At 49.7% G+C, this 17,754-nt stretch overlaps 1 protein-coding gene across 2 annotated transcripts in view; it reads left to right on the top strand.

Annotated features, from left to right (window-relative positions):
* The first annotated feature begins 853 nt into the window (after positions 1 to 853).
* Positions 854 to 17,754, top strand: part of nhsb (Nance-Horan syndrome b (congenital cataracts and dental anomalies)) — a 37,956-nt gene continuing 21,055 nt past the window's right edge. For both annotated transcript variants that reach the window (XM_086144293.1, XM_086144292.1), the window contains exon 1: positions 854 to 1,269. In XM_086144293.1, coding sequence (XP_086000419.1) covers positions 990 to 1,269 — 280 coding nt within the window. In that variant the 5' untranslated portion in view covers positions 854 to 989. The remainder of the gene's footprint in view (positions 1,270 to 17,754) is intronic.

Genomic DNA, 17,754 nt, shown 5'->3' with positions numbered 1-17,754 from the left:
GAGAATTTGGATTTTTGTTAATTCGTTTATGAATTAATTATTAAGTAAAACATGGCAATTGAAATGGTTTGTACATCCCATAATTTACTCTTTTTTTTAACCTCACGTCTTCATTCACCCCCCCGAGCATTCACACGGTTCAGGCCACGGAGCCTGCCAACTGTCAATTTCCCGTAAACAATGTCAACAAACTACCGGAAACACCCGGATGCACCTCCACAATAAAAGCATAACAGCGCGGAGGACGAGCACAAACTACGTGCGTGGATCCCCGTGTCTCAATTCCGGTCACCGATGACACCACGTGTGTTCCATCCCCACGGGGATTACCATCACACGCGATCACCAACTCGCGTTTCAACTACCCTTGTCTCTTATTTTGAAAATAATAAGCAGCACTTCCGGTTAGTTTCCGGCAACTTTCCCTTTTTTTTTGAATCCGCTGCACGGAGACAACCCATGATCGCAGACTCCGCTCTCAAGCATCCTCCTCCTCCTCCTCCTCCTCCTCCTCCTCCTCTTCATCCGCCGCCGCCGCCGCCGCCGCCGCTGACCCTGGGCTTCTCGGCCGCGTCCTGCATGTGGCGGCGTGCGTGTGCGCGTTCGCGTGTCCGTGCGTGTACGGAGCCGGGAGCGTGAGCGATCTCCGAAGAGACGCCAGCAGCAGCAGCAGCAGCAGCAGCAGCAGCAGCAGCAGCGGCGGGGATGGAGGATCTCAAGGAGAACCTGGGAACTTTGGATTGACGCTCGGGGAATAGACGCGCGGTCGGGCCCGACCCCCCTCCTCCTCCTCCTCCTCCTCCATCTCCTCCTCCACCTCCTCCACCCCCACCCTGCTGGGGTTCCTCTTGGATTTATTTTTTCCTCTTTTTTTTTTTTTTTTTTTTTTTTTTTTTTTTTTGGATGTTGTCTCGTCTCCCTCTTCTCTCTCTCTCTAGGCGGCGGGGGATTTACACACTCGGCGACGGTTATTTCCGGCGTGTGCAAACATGCCGTTCGCCAAGCGGATCGTGGAGCCGCAGCTTTTGTGCAGGCAGCAGATCCCCGGCGACGAGGGGCTGCTTTTCGAAGACCTGCGCGCCATCAGTAACGTGGTTCTGTCCCGGACCCTGCGCCAGCTGTCCGAGCTGGCGAGGCACGCCTGCTCGCTCTTCCAGGAGCTGGAAAACGACATCCTGCACACCAACCAGCGGGTCTGGATGCTCCACAGCAAAATAGGCCAGATCCAGCAGACCGCCAATGCCCTGGACCCGAAGAAGGAGGCAGTGCGTAAGTAGACCGCGATGAGCGTGCGCGTACGCGTGCAACCCCTCTCTCTCACACACACACACACACACACACCTCCTGCTTCCTCCATCACTTCAAATCATTCATTTTGTGTGTGTGTTTGTGTGTGTGTGTGGTAGTGGGGAGGGGGGGGTGGAGGTTCCACCTGAGCGATCACACATGTGGCTTCGACAGGGGTGCCAACCTTCTATGGCGCGCACACGCCCGCCGTGGACGCGCATCCGCTTCGTTCCTTCCTCCCTTCCTTCCTTCCGCGGCTCAAACGTGTCACACGCTTTTTTTTTTTCTTCTTTTTTTTTTTTACATTTTTTTCCCACGTCCACGGCGGGAGGCGCCGCCTGCCCGCGGGGATACGCGTGTATCCGTCGAGGAGGGCGGAGGGCTGCGATCGGCGCGGCGCGGAGGGGCGTGTGCGTGCGTGTGCATGTGTGTGTGTGTGTGTGTGAGTGTGTGTGTGAGAGAGTCTTGCAGCTGCATTGGCGTGTCGCTACTGCGGGGCTGCGCGCACCTGGAAGCGTGTTCGCCTCCGGACGGACGGACGCGGCTGCGGGGTGTGAGCGGCGACGAGTTCACGCTCGGCGAGCCCCGTGCACGCTCCCCCACGCGTGTGCACGTACGCGCACACCTCAGCGGCGACTCCCCGTGTGGCAAGCACCCCCACCCCCCCACACCCCTCCTTCACGCAGCGTCCGTCGCGGATCCCGCAGGATCGACGCGTCCCGGCGGGCGGGCCGCCGTCGTGGGCGCCGCCGCTCCGCGGGCCACGGAGCCACGCCGGCTGCGTGTTTTCTCTGTCCCCCGCAGTCCCTCACCCGTTCATCGCCTCTTCCGTGATTTGCATCGATACGCAGCGGCCCTCGTCCTGCCGCCGTGCGTTTGCCTGTGTGTGTGTGTGTGTGTGTGTGTGTGTGTGTGTGAGGGCCTGCAGCCGCACCGGCCTGATGAACCCCCCCATTATTTTCACATGCACTGCATGTGTGTGTCAGCGAGGTGGAGGATGTCTCCATTGCGTGGAGAAGCAGACGTCCTGCGTGGACCTGCTGGTGGCTGATCTGTTTGAGGTGAACCGAGGGGAGAAAAGAAAACATGGAGGAGGTTCTGGGGGGTGCAGACCTGTGAACACACACACACACACACACACACACACACACACTGGACCCTCACGCTGTGTTGGCCGGCCTCCTCAGATGCACCTGTTGTGCTCGGAGCCCCCTCTCATTTTGGATTATTGACCCGTCACCCACCGGGTCGCCGCGTCGAGCTTCCAGAAGCTGAAATCCTCTTCGCTCGGGTCGGAGGTTCGACTCCAGAACCGTTGGAGTCACCCGATCGGTCGACTCGTCCGAGTTCCTGACATAGCGGTTGGGAAACGGCCGGTCAGATTAGCAATCTGGGTCTTCTCATGGGATTAAGACATTCCATATCGATAATATTCCAGGTGGCCGATCGACTCTTTCAGGATAAACCAATGAAAAGCAAGAATTCCGGACGTATTATTTGTGTCAAACTGATGTAGCTGTTGCTGTTTTTGCCCAGTTTTGAAAAGAAGCTAGATATCACTGTGCGCACACACAGGCGGGCGCGTGCACGTGCCCGACGCCTCCTTGTTGAATGTATCAAGATCGGAGGCAGTCAATATGGTGCTGGCTTGGACTGATCCGACGTGGCAGTCGGCGCTGCTCAGATTTCGCCCGGGCAGATTGCATTAGTCACATTGGTGGCAAACGGAGCGCCGCGTCTGAGGTTTCTCAAGGCCGGCCCGGGAAAAGTCGTCTGCGAACGGGGGGCGGCGCTCGGTTTGAGGAGGGGAGCCGACGGGGCGGAGTCGAACCCGCAGCCGAAAAGCTAACCGTGCCGTGCCGCTAACCTCCGGAGGTTTGGGGAAGATTTCACCGTTGACAGACGGACGGTGTTTTGGACGTCGATGCTTTCTTGACAAGAAAATCCAGAAATCAATAAATCAATATGTGTTTACCAACACAAGTACGGCGATCTATATATTTCGTTAGAATTGAAAGTACAAGTACTTGTTCTGCAACACCATTAGTGTCAACTTGCGCAGCTCTCACTTTGATTGAGCTAATTGTACGTCGTGAGGCTGTTGAGGAGGCAGTAACCATGGTAACCAATGACAAACATCTAAACTAAATGAGAGTTCGTATCCAGGTTTGATCCCCGGAGCTGCTTTTAGCAGAATCAACAATCCATCCATCCATCCATTCATTCATCCATTATCTATACCTGTTATCCTGCCGTCAGGGTCGCGGGGAGCTGTAGCCAATCCCTGCTGTCATTGGCCGAGAGGCGGGGCTCAGCCGGGACCAATCACAAGTCCTCCAGGTGTATGTCTGTGGAGGCTCTCGGTCATCCGGGTCATGGCGAATTCTTGTCTCGGCAACTGGAGATGTAGAAAATCACAAGTAGTGACGATCGATGTCATACAGAGACATACAAGCATCCACCATCTCATTCACAAAAGCCGGAGAACCCGGAGGAACCCGACACAGACGACTGGAGAACATGGAGACTCCGCCGGAATCCGAGCTGGGACCTCCTCGCTGTGAGGCGGAAACATCTCTGCGCCGCCCATCGGCTAACGATCTCCCCCCAAATCAATGCTAATGAACGATTGCAAACAAGGTGTCGGGCGACTAACGTGGAGATCGGTCTCGCTAACCGACCGAGAAGACGCTTCGGAAAACCATCGGGGCTTTCCGGAGGATTCCAGATCTGGTTATTCTGAAGGTCTGCCCAGGTTGGAAGGCGGGTCCGGGTGCGAAGCTCCAGGTCCACGTTGAACGTCTGCAGAGACGTCAGAGGGGATGTTGGAGCCCAATGTCAGAAAAAGTTAGGTCTTTGTCAGATGAGCGTCTCCCAGGAGAGACGACGATGCCTCGACTCTGATCGCTACAAGGCCGGTTCTTCGACGCTCCTCCCGAGAGGGCAGAGAAGACGAGCGAAGGATCCCGTCCAAAGCCAAATCAGAGGAGACGACAAACATCAAGAAAGCCTCCGATGAGCCGCTTTACATTTGAGGTGGAAAACAAAAGGCGTGTCTGATGCAGCGTTTGGCTTGAAAGACCAGAAAACGGCAAAGACGCCGCCTCTGCCGGGGGAAGCGAGGAGAACGTCTCCACGAGGAAGTCCTGGTCCCGAAGCTCATCCTGGGCCCGGTCCATGTTGAAGAAGACCTCGTGTTAGCTGATCCAGGCTGGACCTCCAAGCGGATGACCACGTCCTCCAGGCTCCGCAGATGTTTTTGGGTTGTTTTTTTTTTTTTTAAATCCAGCAACGTGACTGAGGATCTGCTGTCCACGTTAGCTCGGCTTGTAATCCCAGTGTCCCCGGGAGCTGAAACAAAGCCGTGGCCGGCGCTCGAGGTCAGACTGGCAGGAGGTCCTGCAGCCAGGCGTGTTTTTTTTTTTATAACAAAGGGAGCTCCAGACTTTGATAAGAAATTCTAACGGGCTAAAATGTGTTATTATTCATTCATTCATTCATCATTTCGACCGCTTATCCGGCGCTCGGGTTGCAGGGAGCTCATTACAGCTGTCGCTGGAAAAGAGACCTCGTTCACACCTCCTATAGAGACTAACACGCATTCACACATATACAATAATTCACAATAATACACTCTCATTCGTCAGTCATATAGAGACATTAAAACCAGTCACTTCTTCATTCACATGGTACAGCAGAGCAGGCGCGTCCAAAGTCCGGCCCGCAGGCCAAATGTGGCTCATAGGTCCCATTTACACCGGCCCGCAGCCTCTGTCAGAAAATCAATAATAAGGTTAAATTCAGCCTGTTTTTTTTCAGCCATTTTTTCTATTTCGTATTTATGATCAGACTTGCAAGTTGAAATAATGAAAAACACTGCATTTCAATACAAGGATTCATAAGGCCCTTAATGTTTTGCACGTCTGAATAATATCACTGTTAGTGTCATTTTCTTGCTTTTGAATTTATAAGTTCAAAGTGAGCATTTAATAGTGGATAATATGTAATGTTTCAAATGAACCTGGATATATTAAATCTTTTTTTTTTTCCAGAGAGACCTTTTCCTCATTTCCTGTGGTGTTTAAATATGAATGACAGAGTGATTTTGGTAAAAACTTAAGATTTGTGTTCTGTATTAAGACATGAAAAGTATAGCATTTGCAATTAAAACATCATCAAATAGTTCATTTGCATTTCCTGTTAGCAGTTCAAAGAATGTCAGGCTGAATGCTCAAATTTTCACTTCACCAAATATGTCCCTCTTTGCAAAAAGTTTGGACACCCATGATTTAAAGACATACAACAATTCGAAGCTCATCCAGGGACACTCAGTCATTCACAAGTCATATGGGGACCTACAACCATTCACCTTCTCATTCACACATTGGGGTCTCCAATGAACCCAATGAACCTCCTGCATGTTTTCGGATGTTGGGAGGAACCCGGAAAACCCCCCGCAGACACCTGGAGAACATGGAGACTGTGGGAATCTAACCAGCTATGCTATGCTAAGATAGCAGGAGTCTGTTCTCAGAGTCCAGGAGCTTGAGCTAAGAGAACCGTTAAGGTGTTGATTGACCAAAATGATCAGGAAAAGACGGTTTAGGCCGAGTGCTAAGCTAAGTTTGAGCGCTAGCATCAGAAAACATAGGCCACAAAGCTCTGGTCACATTCGTCCCATCTTGTAAATATTCTGTTTACCTGCAACTTTTATAGCTGTTTGTGTCGAGAGGACGTATTGGATGCTAAACATGCTAACTTTAGCACTTTTCTCCACGGGCACATGAAGGGTCAAAGCTAGGCACGATTCACTTTAGCATCATGAGTACTAGCAATGCTTTGAGCGAGCAAATGAGTACTGGGGCACAGAATTAGCAACACCGTGAACACACACACACACACACACACACACACACACATACACACACACACACACACACATACACATACACACACACACATACACATACAAACATACTTTAATGCATATGCGGCTCTTAAGATATTGCTCTTTAGCAAATAAGTGTCGTGCTACTGCGTTAACGTCGGTCACTTCCCGGCACGCCGTTAAAAGCAAATTTGACCTAGAATTAGAGCGGCAGGCGTGGCGAGAGGCGGCGGGGAGTGGTTGTCCAGGTCGTAGGCCGTGCCGGTTTCAACCCGCCGGTTACAACCGTTTCACCGAGGACGGGATCCAGACGGGCGGCGGTGGGGGCTGTGGGGAGTTGGCGCTAGGGGGTTCGCACTTGCAAACATTTATCAAGCCCATATTTGGCCGCCGACCAGCCGGCTTAATCAGCTGAGTGCGTTTCGTCGGGGCGGTCCTGGGACGTGACGGGCGCCTCGGAGGCTTCGGAGCCGCCGCCGAGCGGCCAATCACCTTTCTGGAATCCGCAAGACTCATCTGTGTTTTTATAAGATGTTTTTCTAACGTGGTCGCCGAGCTGCCTCGATGTGTCTGCCTCCATCTTTGCGCACATGTCCATTCTTCTCCTCCTCCTCGCCGTACCTCGTCCCTCACTGCCCTACTTTCCCCATCAGCAGCAGCATGGAGAGACTTCTGCCTCTTGACAGCGTATTTAATGTTTAATGCACTTTGATTTCCACCCAGACACTTACGAGGCAGGGAGGAGAGGAAAGGAAAAGAGGAGAGGAGATGAAGATAGATGAGAGAAGGTGAGGATTTGAAAGAGGAGGAAGACAGGAGAAGTGAAGAGAGGATGGGAAGGAAAGGAAAGAAGGGAAGAGGAAAAGCAGACAACAAAAAGTTACTCTGTGAATCTCTAGATGAGTCCTGAGTCAAAACATTCAGAGCAACGCAGAATAAATACACAACATTCACAGCTCAGAGGTACAAAGGGATGAAGAAAGAAAGACCCATCGAGTGTTGTAACTTTCCACTGATTCTGCAAAGGTTGGATTTCTTTTCATTCAGTGAAAGGTGTGTCTGAGGATTATGTGTGTGTGTGTGTGTGTGTGTTTGTGTGTGTGCATCACTGGAGCGTTTGAGATTGATCAGAGAAAATATCACACGGTGTTGTGTTTGTAGTTTCCACCGTGCTGTGGTTCAAACAGCTAGCTCACTGCTAGCGATGCTAACTGTTAGCCTCTACCCCACCAACATTGTCATATTAGAGAATATTATCTTTAATATCTGTTTGAAAACCATCACGTGGGGACGGCGGTTACCATGGCGATACACTGGGAGGCAAGGACACGATGGAGAAATTTGACGGCGTACATGGGATAGCGCGGTGGCTCCAGCGCAGCTTGGTTTGCATGCGTGCGCAAACACACACACACACACACACACACACACTCGCAGCCTCTTATGTCACTGGGAGTAAAAATCATCGCCACACACTTCCCGTCCTCGTGGCCCAATTACCTCCGCGCTAATTTTGGCTGAAGTGATTCCATCCATTCTGAGCGCTTGGCTAAAGCAGCAGAGCCACGCACACACACACACACACACACACACACACACTCACAACCCCACTGAACCCGGCCGGCCTTTTCTCTCCGACTCTCATGTTATCATTGGAAATTCTGCTTTAAGTGCCCCCACCCGACCCCCCAGCCCCCGTCTGTGTTGCAGCTGAAAATAAAACATGCATGCAGAGGCTGCGGGCCCGATGGACGCGCAGCACGCCAGATTTATGGAGACGGCTCCTTGTCCGTGGGAGCCGGGCTTCTTTTTTTTTTTCCTTTTCGCTCATGTTGTGGTTCAGCTGAGGCTCTTGGTTTTTGGCAGGAGCAAGAAAATGGCAGAAAATAGAAAAGTAGTTCCTGTTATAACGCCGTTATAAGCGTCTGTTTTGGCTGGCGCCTGGAAGCAGGAAGCGAGTCTTTCCCTGAGACGGTGTGTCCAATGTGTCTGCCCATGCAAAAATGTCTCTCCGATGTGTGTGTGCATGTTAGCGTGTCATCCTCCGCTTGCCGAAGTGCCCGTCAGCCCTGTCAGGACCCCCCCCCCCTCCCATCATCATCGGCGCCGTTCCCCGGGAAACCTTTGACAGATGGCCCGGGACGGGAGCTGCACGCGCTCAGTGAGCGCCCGTAGGCTCCGGGCTCGGCGTCGGGACGGGGTAAAACATCTCGGCGACTCCGGCCTCGGCGCTGTAACTTCCTGTTTTTATTTATTTTCTTTTTCAAATGTTTAGTTCTCGCGCTTTCCTCTTTGTCACGGGAGAATCCTTCGTCGCCCGAGAAGAGTACGTGCTAGCAACCGTGCTAACGCTTTCGGTTTTCTTCCAAAACAGATTTGACTTTTGAGCGTAGCGCTAAGCGGCGACATTCTCTGGTGACATCGTGTTGCTCACTTGAGCAGCTAGGAAAAAAAAAAAAATTCTACCGCTGATGGAATTGTTCAACAAAAAAAAAACAAAAAAACAGTCGAGTCCCGTTCAGCTGGAAGTGAGTCGAGAAAAACACCCAAAATCGATGATGTGCATTAGCGACTCAACCCATTGCGATTTTCCATGCAAAGATCTAGGAAGAGCAAGGAAAACACTTCAAGGAAAACACGTGCAGCGTTAGCATCGCGCCACCGTGGCTCCGGAAAGGGCGGAGCCTGAGGGCCGGCTAACGGAGGAAGCTAACTCCTCCCGCAAAGTTGTGTCGGCGTCCTCGGGCGTGTTTGACAATGCAACCGGTGAAGATTATCGGTATCAGGTGGGGGTTTAGGGTCCGGGCGTGGAGAGTGGAGCTGAGGAGAGATGGACTTAGCGAAGCTATCAGCGTGCGGTTGAAACAGATGGAGTTTGGAGGAGCTTAGCGGAGGTTGTCTGCTGCTGCTGCTGCTTTCAAGGACTGAGCTGCTCTTAAGGAGGTTCCTTAGAAACAGATTGTCGTCGTAAGAACCTTAACGTGCCGCTGTGGGATAATTGCGCCACCGCTACAGAAGAGCCGCCGTGCACACCGTGTGTGTGTATCCAAGAGCCTGCTCTGCAATACAAACAAATCAAATGAGTATAAAGATAGATAGTTAGATAGATGAGGTCTTTTTTTTTTTAATTTGGGAAAGTTAATCTTTCCTCTGGAGCCATGGCTGCATTACAAATCCGAAAAAAGTATATATACATGTAAAAAAAATAAAAAAAAAATTAAGAACCTGAGCTCGCCGTGGCGTCTTTGCCGTAGTTGGGTTCCTCCGCCGACGCTCTATATTAAGACGAGGCAAATTAATCCAATTACACAGCGGGTGGCTGAGAGGTGAGGACAGCCAAGCCCAGGCTCCACTAATTAGCCATATACATGTCACTATTGATTGTATCAGAGGCAACACACACACAAACACACACATGCACGCACACACACACAGTCCCGACGACTGCATGCCCCCTCCATCAAAATAACCCCTCCCTTTTTTAGTACTTTTATTTATTTTGAAAGGAACCCATTTATTTACGCTGTTCAGATATCGTGCCGCACAACTCAAAGTGTGAGGATGTCGTTCGGCGGAGAGAAAGTAGTTCCCCACTAGAAGCCAAATAGACAAAAACGACGCGATGCAAGGGAGAGAAAAGCGGATCTAAACGGCGCCGACGCTCTGAGAACACCGACCACTTCCTGTCGGATCCTGCTGCCTTGTATATGATCCAGTAATTACCAGAATACACTGCAGTAATTACAGTGGCAAGAAATTACAATTAACTTATTGTGCGACTTGCAGGAGACTCCCAAGCATATATATATATATATATATGTATGTGTGTGTGTGTGTGTGTGTGAGTGCACGTGTGTCTCGTCATGTAGAATACTCCGCCGAGGCCGAGTCCCTACAGATGACATGTGATAGCGGATTAATAGCCCGACATATAAAACTCGCTCTCCACGTTATTTCCTCTCGTATCGACGCTTAATCGGATGGATATCTAACAGTTGAGAACTGGCTCCTTCATCGCCGCCCTCGTCTTCAACCGAAAGCGGCATAATTGCCGCAAACTGGCAGATGGCCCTTTTTTTTTAAAAAAAAAAAAACCCTGCAGTTTCAAGGTGTTACGCAAGGATCTTTAGATTCTCCGTAAACCCTCCTGTGAGCGGTGGTGAAAGCATTTTGATAACTTTGCTATATTCATTCAAACAGGAAGTCTTTGGTTAGGTAGGAATAGACTAGATTTTAATTAAAGGGGAAATTTCCCTTTGCACAGCAGAAGGTGGACGGTGCGGTAATGTAGTTGGTTATAAATATTGTAAATTAAAAAATTAGCAGCATACAAAATATCAGCAAATATAGAAATAAATAAATGTTATATATATATATAAAGATATAATATCTTATGTTATGTATATACATATATATATATATATATATATATATATATATATATATAATCATTTGTGCAATAAAAAAACATAAGGCTTATAGCAGCAAAAATTGCTGGGCTATATTTGTGTCAGCATCCATTAAAGAATATAACTTTATAACATTAAAATCATTTATTCTGACTGATAAATTTTGTAATGTTACAATGATTTATTTTACTTATTTTGAATAATTAATTTTATAATATTGAAATTATTTTTTTATTTACATATATAATTTTAAATTAATATAATCTAATTTACAAAAATACATTTAAAAATAAACTAAATGGTAATGAATGACGGAGATACAGGGAATTATTTGATTTTTTTTTTTTTTTTTTAATAATTCTGTGCTTATTCTTGCCATCTGTGCGTGAATATGTTGACAGAATTCAACTACAATGCAAAGCAGAGGCTCTGTTGCAGCCAAAACCTGCACCACATCGTCTTTTTTTTTTTTTTTTTGAGTTTAAAAAGTATACGATAGAGCTCCTCGAGGTCAAATTAATGAAATAAAAAATAATCTAGGAGGCCGCGCGGACAGTTGATGGAGATCGCGGCCCTTTAATCCATGCGTGTCAAAACGAAGTGCGGCCATATGGTTAGCGGTGGATCAGGGCGGTGATCCCGAGGATGATACGGCCCGGCCTCAGACCTCCCGCCGCCGCGTTTGCACCAGCTGATGTTTGTGACGGCGGCGAAAGGGCGACGGCGCCCCCATCGATCCCCCCCCACCCCTCCGGAGGGGACCCATCTCGGCCAATCACGTCGCTTGTTATCGCAGGCCGCCAACAGCTGATGTGTGTGTTTCTCATTTGTGGTTAATTTGCCAGTTGTGAGAAGATGACAGTAACACACACACACACACACACACACACACACACATACAGACAAACATGGGCGTGCACGATTCCATGACCAATGCTTGGAAGTCCCTCAGAAACCGTCCCTCCTCTCATCCCTGGGATAAAAGGGGGGTGATGCATTATACATCCGCTCTGCTTTTCATCTGCTCATTATGTTCCAACCCGAGTCTCTGCTGGAAAAAACAGGTAGTTTTGGGAGCAGCGCGGCCGCGGCGCACGCCGTCCACGCACGGCGCCGCAAACGGACCCCTTCAGGATCCCACGCCATGTTTCCACAGCCACGTGCAGCCTCAGAACTCCACATTAGAGGTTTTACAACGGTCCGGAATCGGTTCTCCACCTCGGAGATCGATCACGACCGATCGATACGGCGTCACAGCGAGAGGTCGTTATGGAAACAACTTGTATCTGATCTCCAAAGATGAGACGCTGTGGAGAGCTAGCGCCTGGCGCTCTCTCCCTGTCGGCCGGCGGGCCGTGGGTTCGAGGCAGATCAGGTTCTCTCCAGGATCTCCAGCCTCCTGCCACGGCTGGAACACACCCAGCAGGTCGATCGGAGACAAAAATGTTAACACCTGCAAGACTGACACAGCGAGTGACAGCCGATTGGTCCGGATTAAGCCCCGCCTCCCGGCTAGGTCACGGCTAAGGCGGCGGCCCTGTGTGCCTTCTGAATGCATGAATTTGTTTTCATTGCTAAATTGCTGATGACTATCTTAGAAAGAAGGAATCTGTAATCCAATTACTCTCTGGAGTTTTATAACTCAAATGACACCATGCAAAAGTGAAGTGTAAGGGTTGCGGCGGTTCAAAGCCTTTGACCAGATTTCCCCAGTAAGTACCTCGCTTAACCCGGTAAACAGATAGATGGGATGGGATGAGCGCTGATCTTGTTATGTCGTGTCCTCGGCGCCGAGCAGACCGCTTGTTACTGTGGTTTCCTGAGATGCGGTGAAGTACTGCGGCGTCACGGCGGACGCCGTCCCCGTCGTTTCCTGCTCACTGTTAAGTTCTCCAGACGTCATGCAATAGCCTGGCAGTGATTACTGCGCTACCATTGGATGACGGCCGTGTGATTGTGTGTCCACGTAGGAGCGAGTACTGCGTTAGCACGTTAGCTTTTATCATCGCTATCGAAGCCGACGGGATTACTTTAAGATCAGCCTGGAACAGATACTTGTACAATCGCTTGTCGGGGCCGCAGTTATGACATCCCATCTGCAAACACGGCCCCGCAGGCGGCTTAGAAACCTTAAACCTCATTAGACGTGTCCTCAAGCCTCCATGGATGCTTCCTGATCTGCTACCTGGAGCCGGGCAGAAAAGTACAAGTACAACAACCACAAGTTGGTAACGCCTGGTGTGTACAGACACTGGGTCTGAGTACTTCAGTTGGCGGTCGAGTACTTCTACTTCTTCTCCAGGTACTTCGGTTGTAGCAGTAACTGTCTATAAGTGGGAACGGACAAAAATGGCCCCGCCCCTCGTCCCGGATTGGCCCCTGTGATTGAACGACGGGCCAATCGGGATCCCCCTTCGGATGTAAACTCGCGCCATCATCCAAGCGCTGATGATTCGCTCTCTTCGATTCACTCCTAAGCATTATAAATACCTACACACACACACACACACACGCATACATACACACACACACACATTATATCCCAGTGAAATCTACTTGAACTTTGATGGGATTAAATGCAAGTGAAATCCCCTGGTGGGGTTTAAGATCCGTGTTTGCTTCTCCAACTCCTCCAAAGCTGTCAGCATCGTTCAAGGGAGATCCTGGAGGTGATTACCGGCCCGCCCAGTGACAGCGAAGAACCCTGCAGCCCCGACTGCAGGATAAGCACTCAAGATAAAGCATGAATGAATGAATGAATGAATGAATTGCCACCTGTCAGCGGAGCTTCTACAGCTACGGCTACCTAACAGCTACGGCTACCTAGCTGCTAGCTCCTAAGCAGCTGTTAAGGACCATCCGGCTCATTCAGCCTGAAAGAAGGAACGTGAATAAATTCATAAATACGATGGTTCAGGTCACGGCGGTTCGGCCGAGGAGGCGGAGCAAACACAACGTGGTCATTGATTGGCTGGAACAAAGAGAAGGGTTGGGAGGAGCCGTGGAGAAGGCGAGCAAGAAACAAAACATTGAAAGACGGAGGGGACGCGTCAGACAGCGAAGGGTGTATGAGCTAAGACAGTGTGTGTGTGTGTGTGTGTGTGTGTGTGTGTGTGTGTGTGTGTAAGAGCAAGGCAATATTGCCGGGGTTCTTCGAGGAGACTCACGCTCACTGTCACATCGATCAGACCACAACGTCAAAAACAAGCGCCCAACACCCCTGCTCTTTCTGCGCTCCCGCTACCCGGAAAACTACAACATGGCCGCCGAGCGATAAACCTCTGGTGAGGTTCCAAGCAACTCCAAAACGTGACGTTGGCCGATCGGCCGGAGAATGTCGTGGTTGAGCGCACGAGAATCACAACCGTGCTACATGTTAGCGTGGCTGCTAGCACGTAGCCTTCTCTGGCTCTTTCTCTCGCTTCGCGTCCTCCTATGGCGGTGTGTTTAGCCATTTGTCACATGTTGCCGTGTTGAGTCGTGGAAATGCATGGAGAGAGACCTCCCACGGCTAAGTGATGGGAAACTAGACGAGGCTGGTTCTGCTGCTAAAAGACTGTTTAAAACTGTCCATAAAGGAGGGACGGGCGGTAGCTTGAACCATGACGGAAACAGTAACGATCGCTAACCCGATATCCCGATATTCTACGACTTTCTGTTGGACGATAGGAATCATACAGTCATAGCGCTAATAGTGCGAGGAGGATAAAAGGCGCGGCGTGGAGGTTGAAACGTGTGTCGTCGCACTCCCGCCGCCGCCTCTGCAAGTCTACCGCGTCGCCGACGTTGCTATTTTTCCCCCACCGAAGCCCCCAAAGCACAAATCCCTGAGAACAGACAGCAAACGTAAAGCTCCACGGGCTCCCAGAGTGGAAGTGTTATTTATAATGCGGCGGCCTTTGTTCTGCGCCCTCCCGGGACGCCGCCGACAAAAAGGGTACGGGGGGCCAGACGTGGAAAGAAATGCATGGAAACACACGTGAGAATAAAAAAAAAAAATGTTGAAAAAATAATGTAAAAAAAAATCACAAATTTAACCTACATCTTAATCTTGCATGTGCTGCCTCTCTCACACATACACACACACACACACACACATAAACAGCTACAGGGTGTGCCCATTGCCGGCGAGAGTACGCTCTGTGCTCGCTCCTTTCCTCCCGATGCCCTCATTGGTGGCAGCCCGACATCGCCGTCCAATCGGGCGAGGCCGAGGGAAGCCTGTGCACAGCCTGGCGAGTAGTCTGCGGTGTTACGGTGGCGCCCGGCGAGCGGCGAGCCCGCGTCTCCTTTCTCGCTTTTGTCCCGATGTCACATCAACCGCCGCCACGAACGTCACGTGGCGAATGCTAATTAGCCGCCGTCTTGAACTTCGCGCGGCTCCCGCCAACTCTTTTGTCTTCCGCGATTACTGGCCGCGGCAAGAGCCGCCTCGCGTTCGTCGTGAGAAAAGTCACAGGAAATAAACAAAACGACGTGCCACTGTTTTGTGGAGCGGCGGCTTATAAAACCATAGTGAATTATTAAGTAGGGGTGAATTATGGGGCTGGAGAGGGAGGGAGAGGAGAGAGAGAGGAGAGGTCTGGGCAAAAATAGGTCAACCTAGTAGTGGCAACCCAGGGAGGTATAAATGATTCTCTCTCTGAGGAGGAGGAGCCTGTGTATGCATGCGTGTGTGTGTGTGTGTGTGTGTGTGTGTGTGTGTGTGTGTGTGTGTACATGCCTGTTTGTGTTTTCATATTTATCAGCGGCTCAGCGGCTGTAGCGCTAATTCACACCCGGTGTTTAGGAGAGGTAAAAGTTCCCCCCGCTCGCAACAAAAGGAAGTTGTCGTCATGGCGACGGATTCCCTCACAGTGACTGTAACACAGCTGTAGAAGTTTTTATGTTTATTGTACTTGTAAAAGCTTAAAAAAAAGCGTACAGAAAGTGAAAGTTTTCCTATTGATCAACCTGCTGTCGCCTGTGACGTCTCCCGGGGCAACCGCCGATGCGTGTGTGTGAGTGTTTGTGTGTGTGTGTGTGGCTGACAGTTAGCTAAGTTGGCCTGCATGAGTAACTCTGTCCCAAAAGCAGCATGCATGTGTGTGTGTGTGTTAAACACACCTGGACGGCAGGTGTTTCCCTGCAGCTCACTGAGGTGTGTACAGAGGATTCGGAAATTTTAAAATGCTGCTGCGGCGGCTCTTGGAATAATAACAATGTAGCCCGCCGGTCGTCCCGTGCAGACGGGCGTCCGGCTGCACGTCTCTTTATATAATCTACTGGCTCCCGTGGCTGCGTTTCTCATCGTAATCCTGCTGGTGCTTTTCACCGCAGCGCAGACGGAGGCGGTTCAGCAAGAGTTCAGAAGAAGGCACGGGAGCCGGGGTTCGGATCATTACGGGACTTTTTTTTTTTAAATTCTGGTTTCTGTCGAACTATTGGCTGCCGGGGAGGAGAGATCCGGTGCGTTCCCGCTCCGCTCAGTCACCACACCCTGCAAAGAGTGTGTCGATGGAGATGTGTGTGTGTGTGTGTGCGTGCGCACCTTTGGTGAAAATACCGCTTTAAATTTGTGTGTGTCTGTGTGCAAGTGTGTGTGTAAAATGGAGAGAGAGATGGAAGGGGTGGGGTGGTGGTGGGTGAGAGAGGAGAAACATGACCTACATTTGGCAAAGCTCATCGTATGAGCATGAAACTGCCTAACATCACCCCAGAGCTCCTCAGCACGGAGCCACGCGATTGGCTGCTCTCAGCTCCAGCCTGACAACAGCACTGGCATCACCCAGGGGGGAGCGGGTGGGGGCGGGAGAGAGAGAGAGAGAGAGAGAGAGAGTGGAGGACACAGGAAGGAGGTACACACACGGTAAATGCTAAAGAGGAGAAACCATGCAAACAGGCGATTGTTCGGGGAGAGAAGGGAGTGTGTGTGTGTGTGTGTGTGTGTCGGTCTGCGTGTTCATTGTGTTAATCACTCTGCAGTATGAGGTGATGAAGCTTCCAGCTAATTGATAGCACCATGAAATATGTGACAACATTTGTCACCGTGTGTGTGTGTGTGTGTGTGTGTGACACACCACTGTGGACGCAGCTTGTACATGTGTTTAAGACACATTTGACTTCCCAAGTATTTGGACAGGACCTGTGAAGTATGGAGGGAAAAGGAAAAGCCTCATTATTAAAATGACGGTTTGTGCACGGCGGTGACGCAGTGCCATTTTTTTTTTTTCGGCCTCACAGCGCAAAAAACCCTGGTAGGAATCTGACAAGGAGACTGTTTTGTGTGGAGTTTGCATGTTCTCCGTGTCTGCGTGGGTTTCCTCCCATAGTGCAAAAACATACAGCAGGTTGATTGGAAAAAAATGGGTATAATTGCCCCGAATGAGCGAGTCAATGGTTGTTCGCCTGTGATGAACTCATGAATATTCATTCGTTCACCGTCTGTCCAGCTTATCCTGCGGGTGGCAGGAGGTGCTGGAGTCCATCTGAGGTTTCACCGAGCGAAACAGGACCCGTCTATCGCAGCGCAAAGTATAGAGACTTATATCCATTCACCCTTTCATTCCCACGCCAGGTAGAGAGACAACTTGACAAGAAGCTCAGCTTCGGCTGGCAATATATTCATTCACCATCATCTAGACCAGGGGTCTCAAACTCTCAGCCCGCGGCCCCCGGAACAATAGTTTGTGGCCCCCTGAAATCAAATCCTTGTGTTAGTGAGGGCCGCGCATTTTTTCTCACATGCATCTGGGGGTTTTATACAGTGGGTTTAAAAAAAAAAAAAAAAAAAAAAAAAACGGAAGGAAAGAATGAAAAAGTAACTTTGCAATGTATTTTTTGCTTCAAAATTTGAAAAAAAAATATTTTTTTTTTGATGAAATAACGTCTAGTGACATTGTTAAAAAGACCGATCTTTTCTTTTCTTATTTCTATAAAAAACACAAAAACGATAGCAAAAAAAAAAAAAATTGGCAACATTAAAAAGATTGATTTAATAACCAAAATAGCCGACATTAGCCTTGTAAAGGTTAAGGAACCAAACACATCCAGCCATTTTTCGCTCTTATCCCACTTTCCTGAACTTTTGTTTTCCTCATACGCAGTGACAAGATTTTCTCTTTTAACTCGACAGTATTTTTAGTGTGTAATTTTATCAATTCTTTTTTAATATTAGTTTATGATATTAAT

The sequence above is a fragment of the Fistularia commersonii genome, chromosome 3 (genome assembly GCF_037954325.1).
Source record: "Fistularia commersonii isolate RoL2024-O1a breed Wild chromosome 3, RoL_Fcom_v1.0, whole genome shotgun sequence".
NCBI classification, from domain to species: Eukaryota; Metazoa; Chordata; class Actinopteri; order Syngnathiformes; family Fistulariidae; genus Fistularia; species Fistularia commersonii.
The sequence above is the reverse complement of the archived record's forward strand: the minus strand, read 5'-3'. Positions and strand labels throughout refer to the sequence as shown.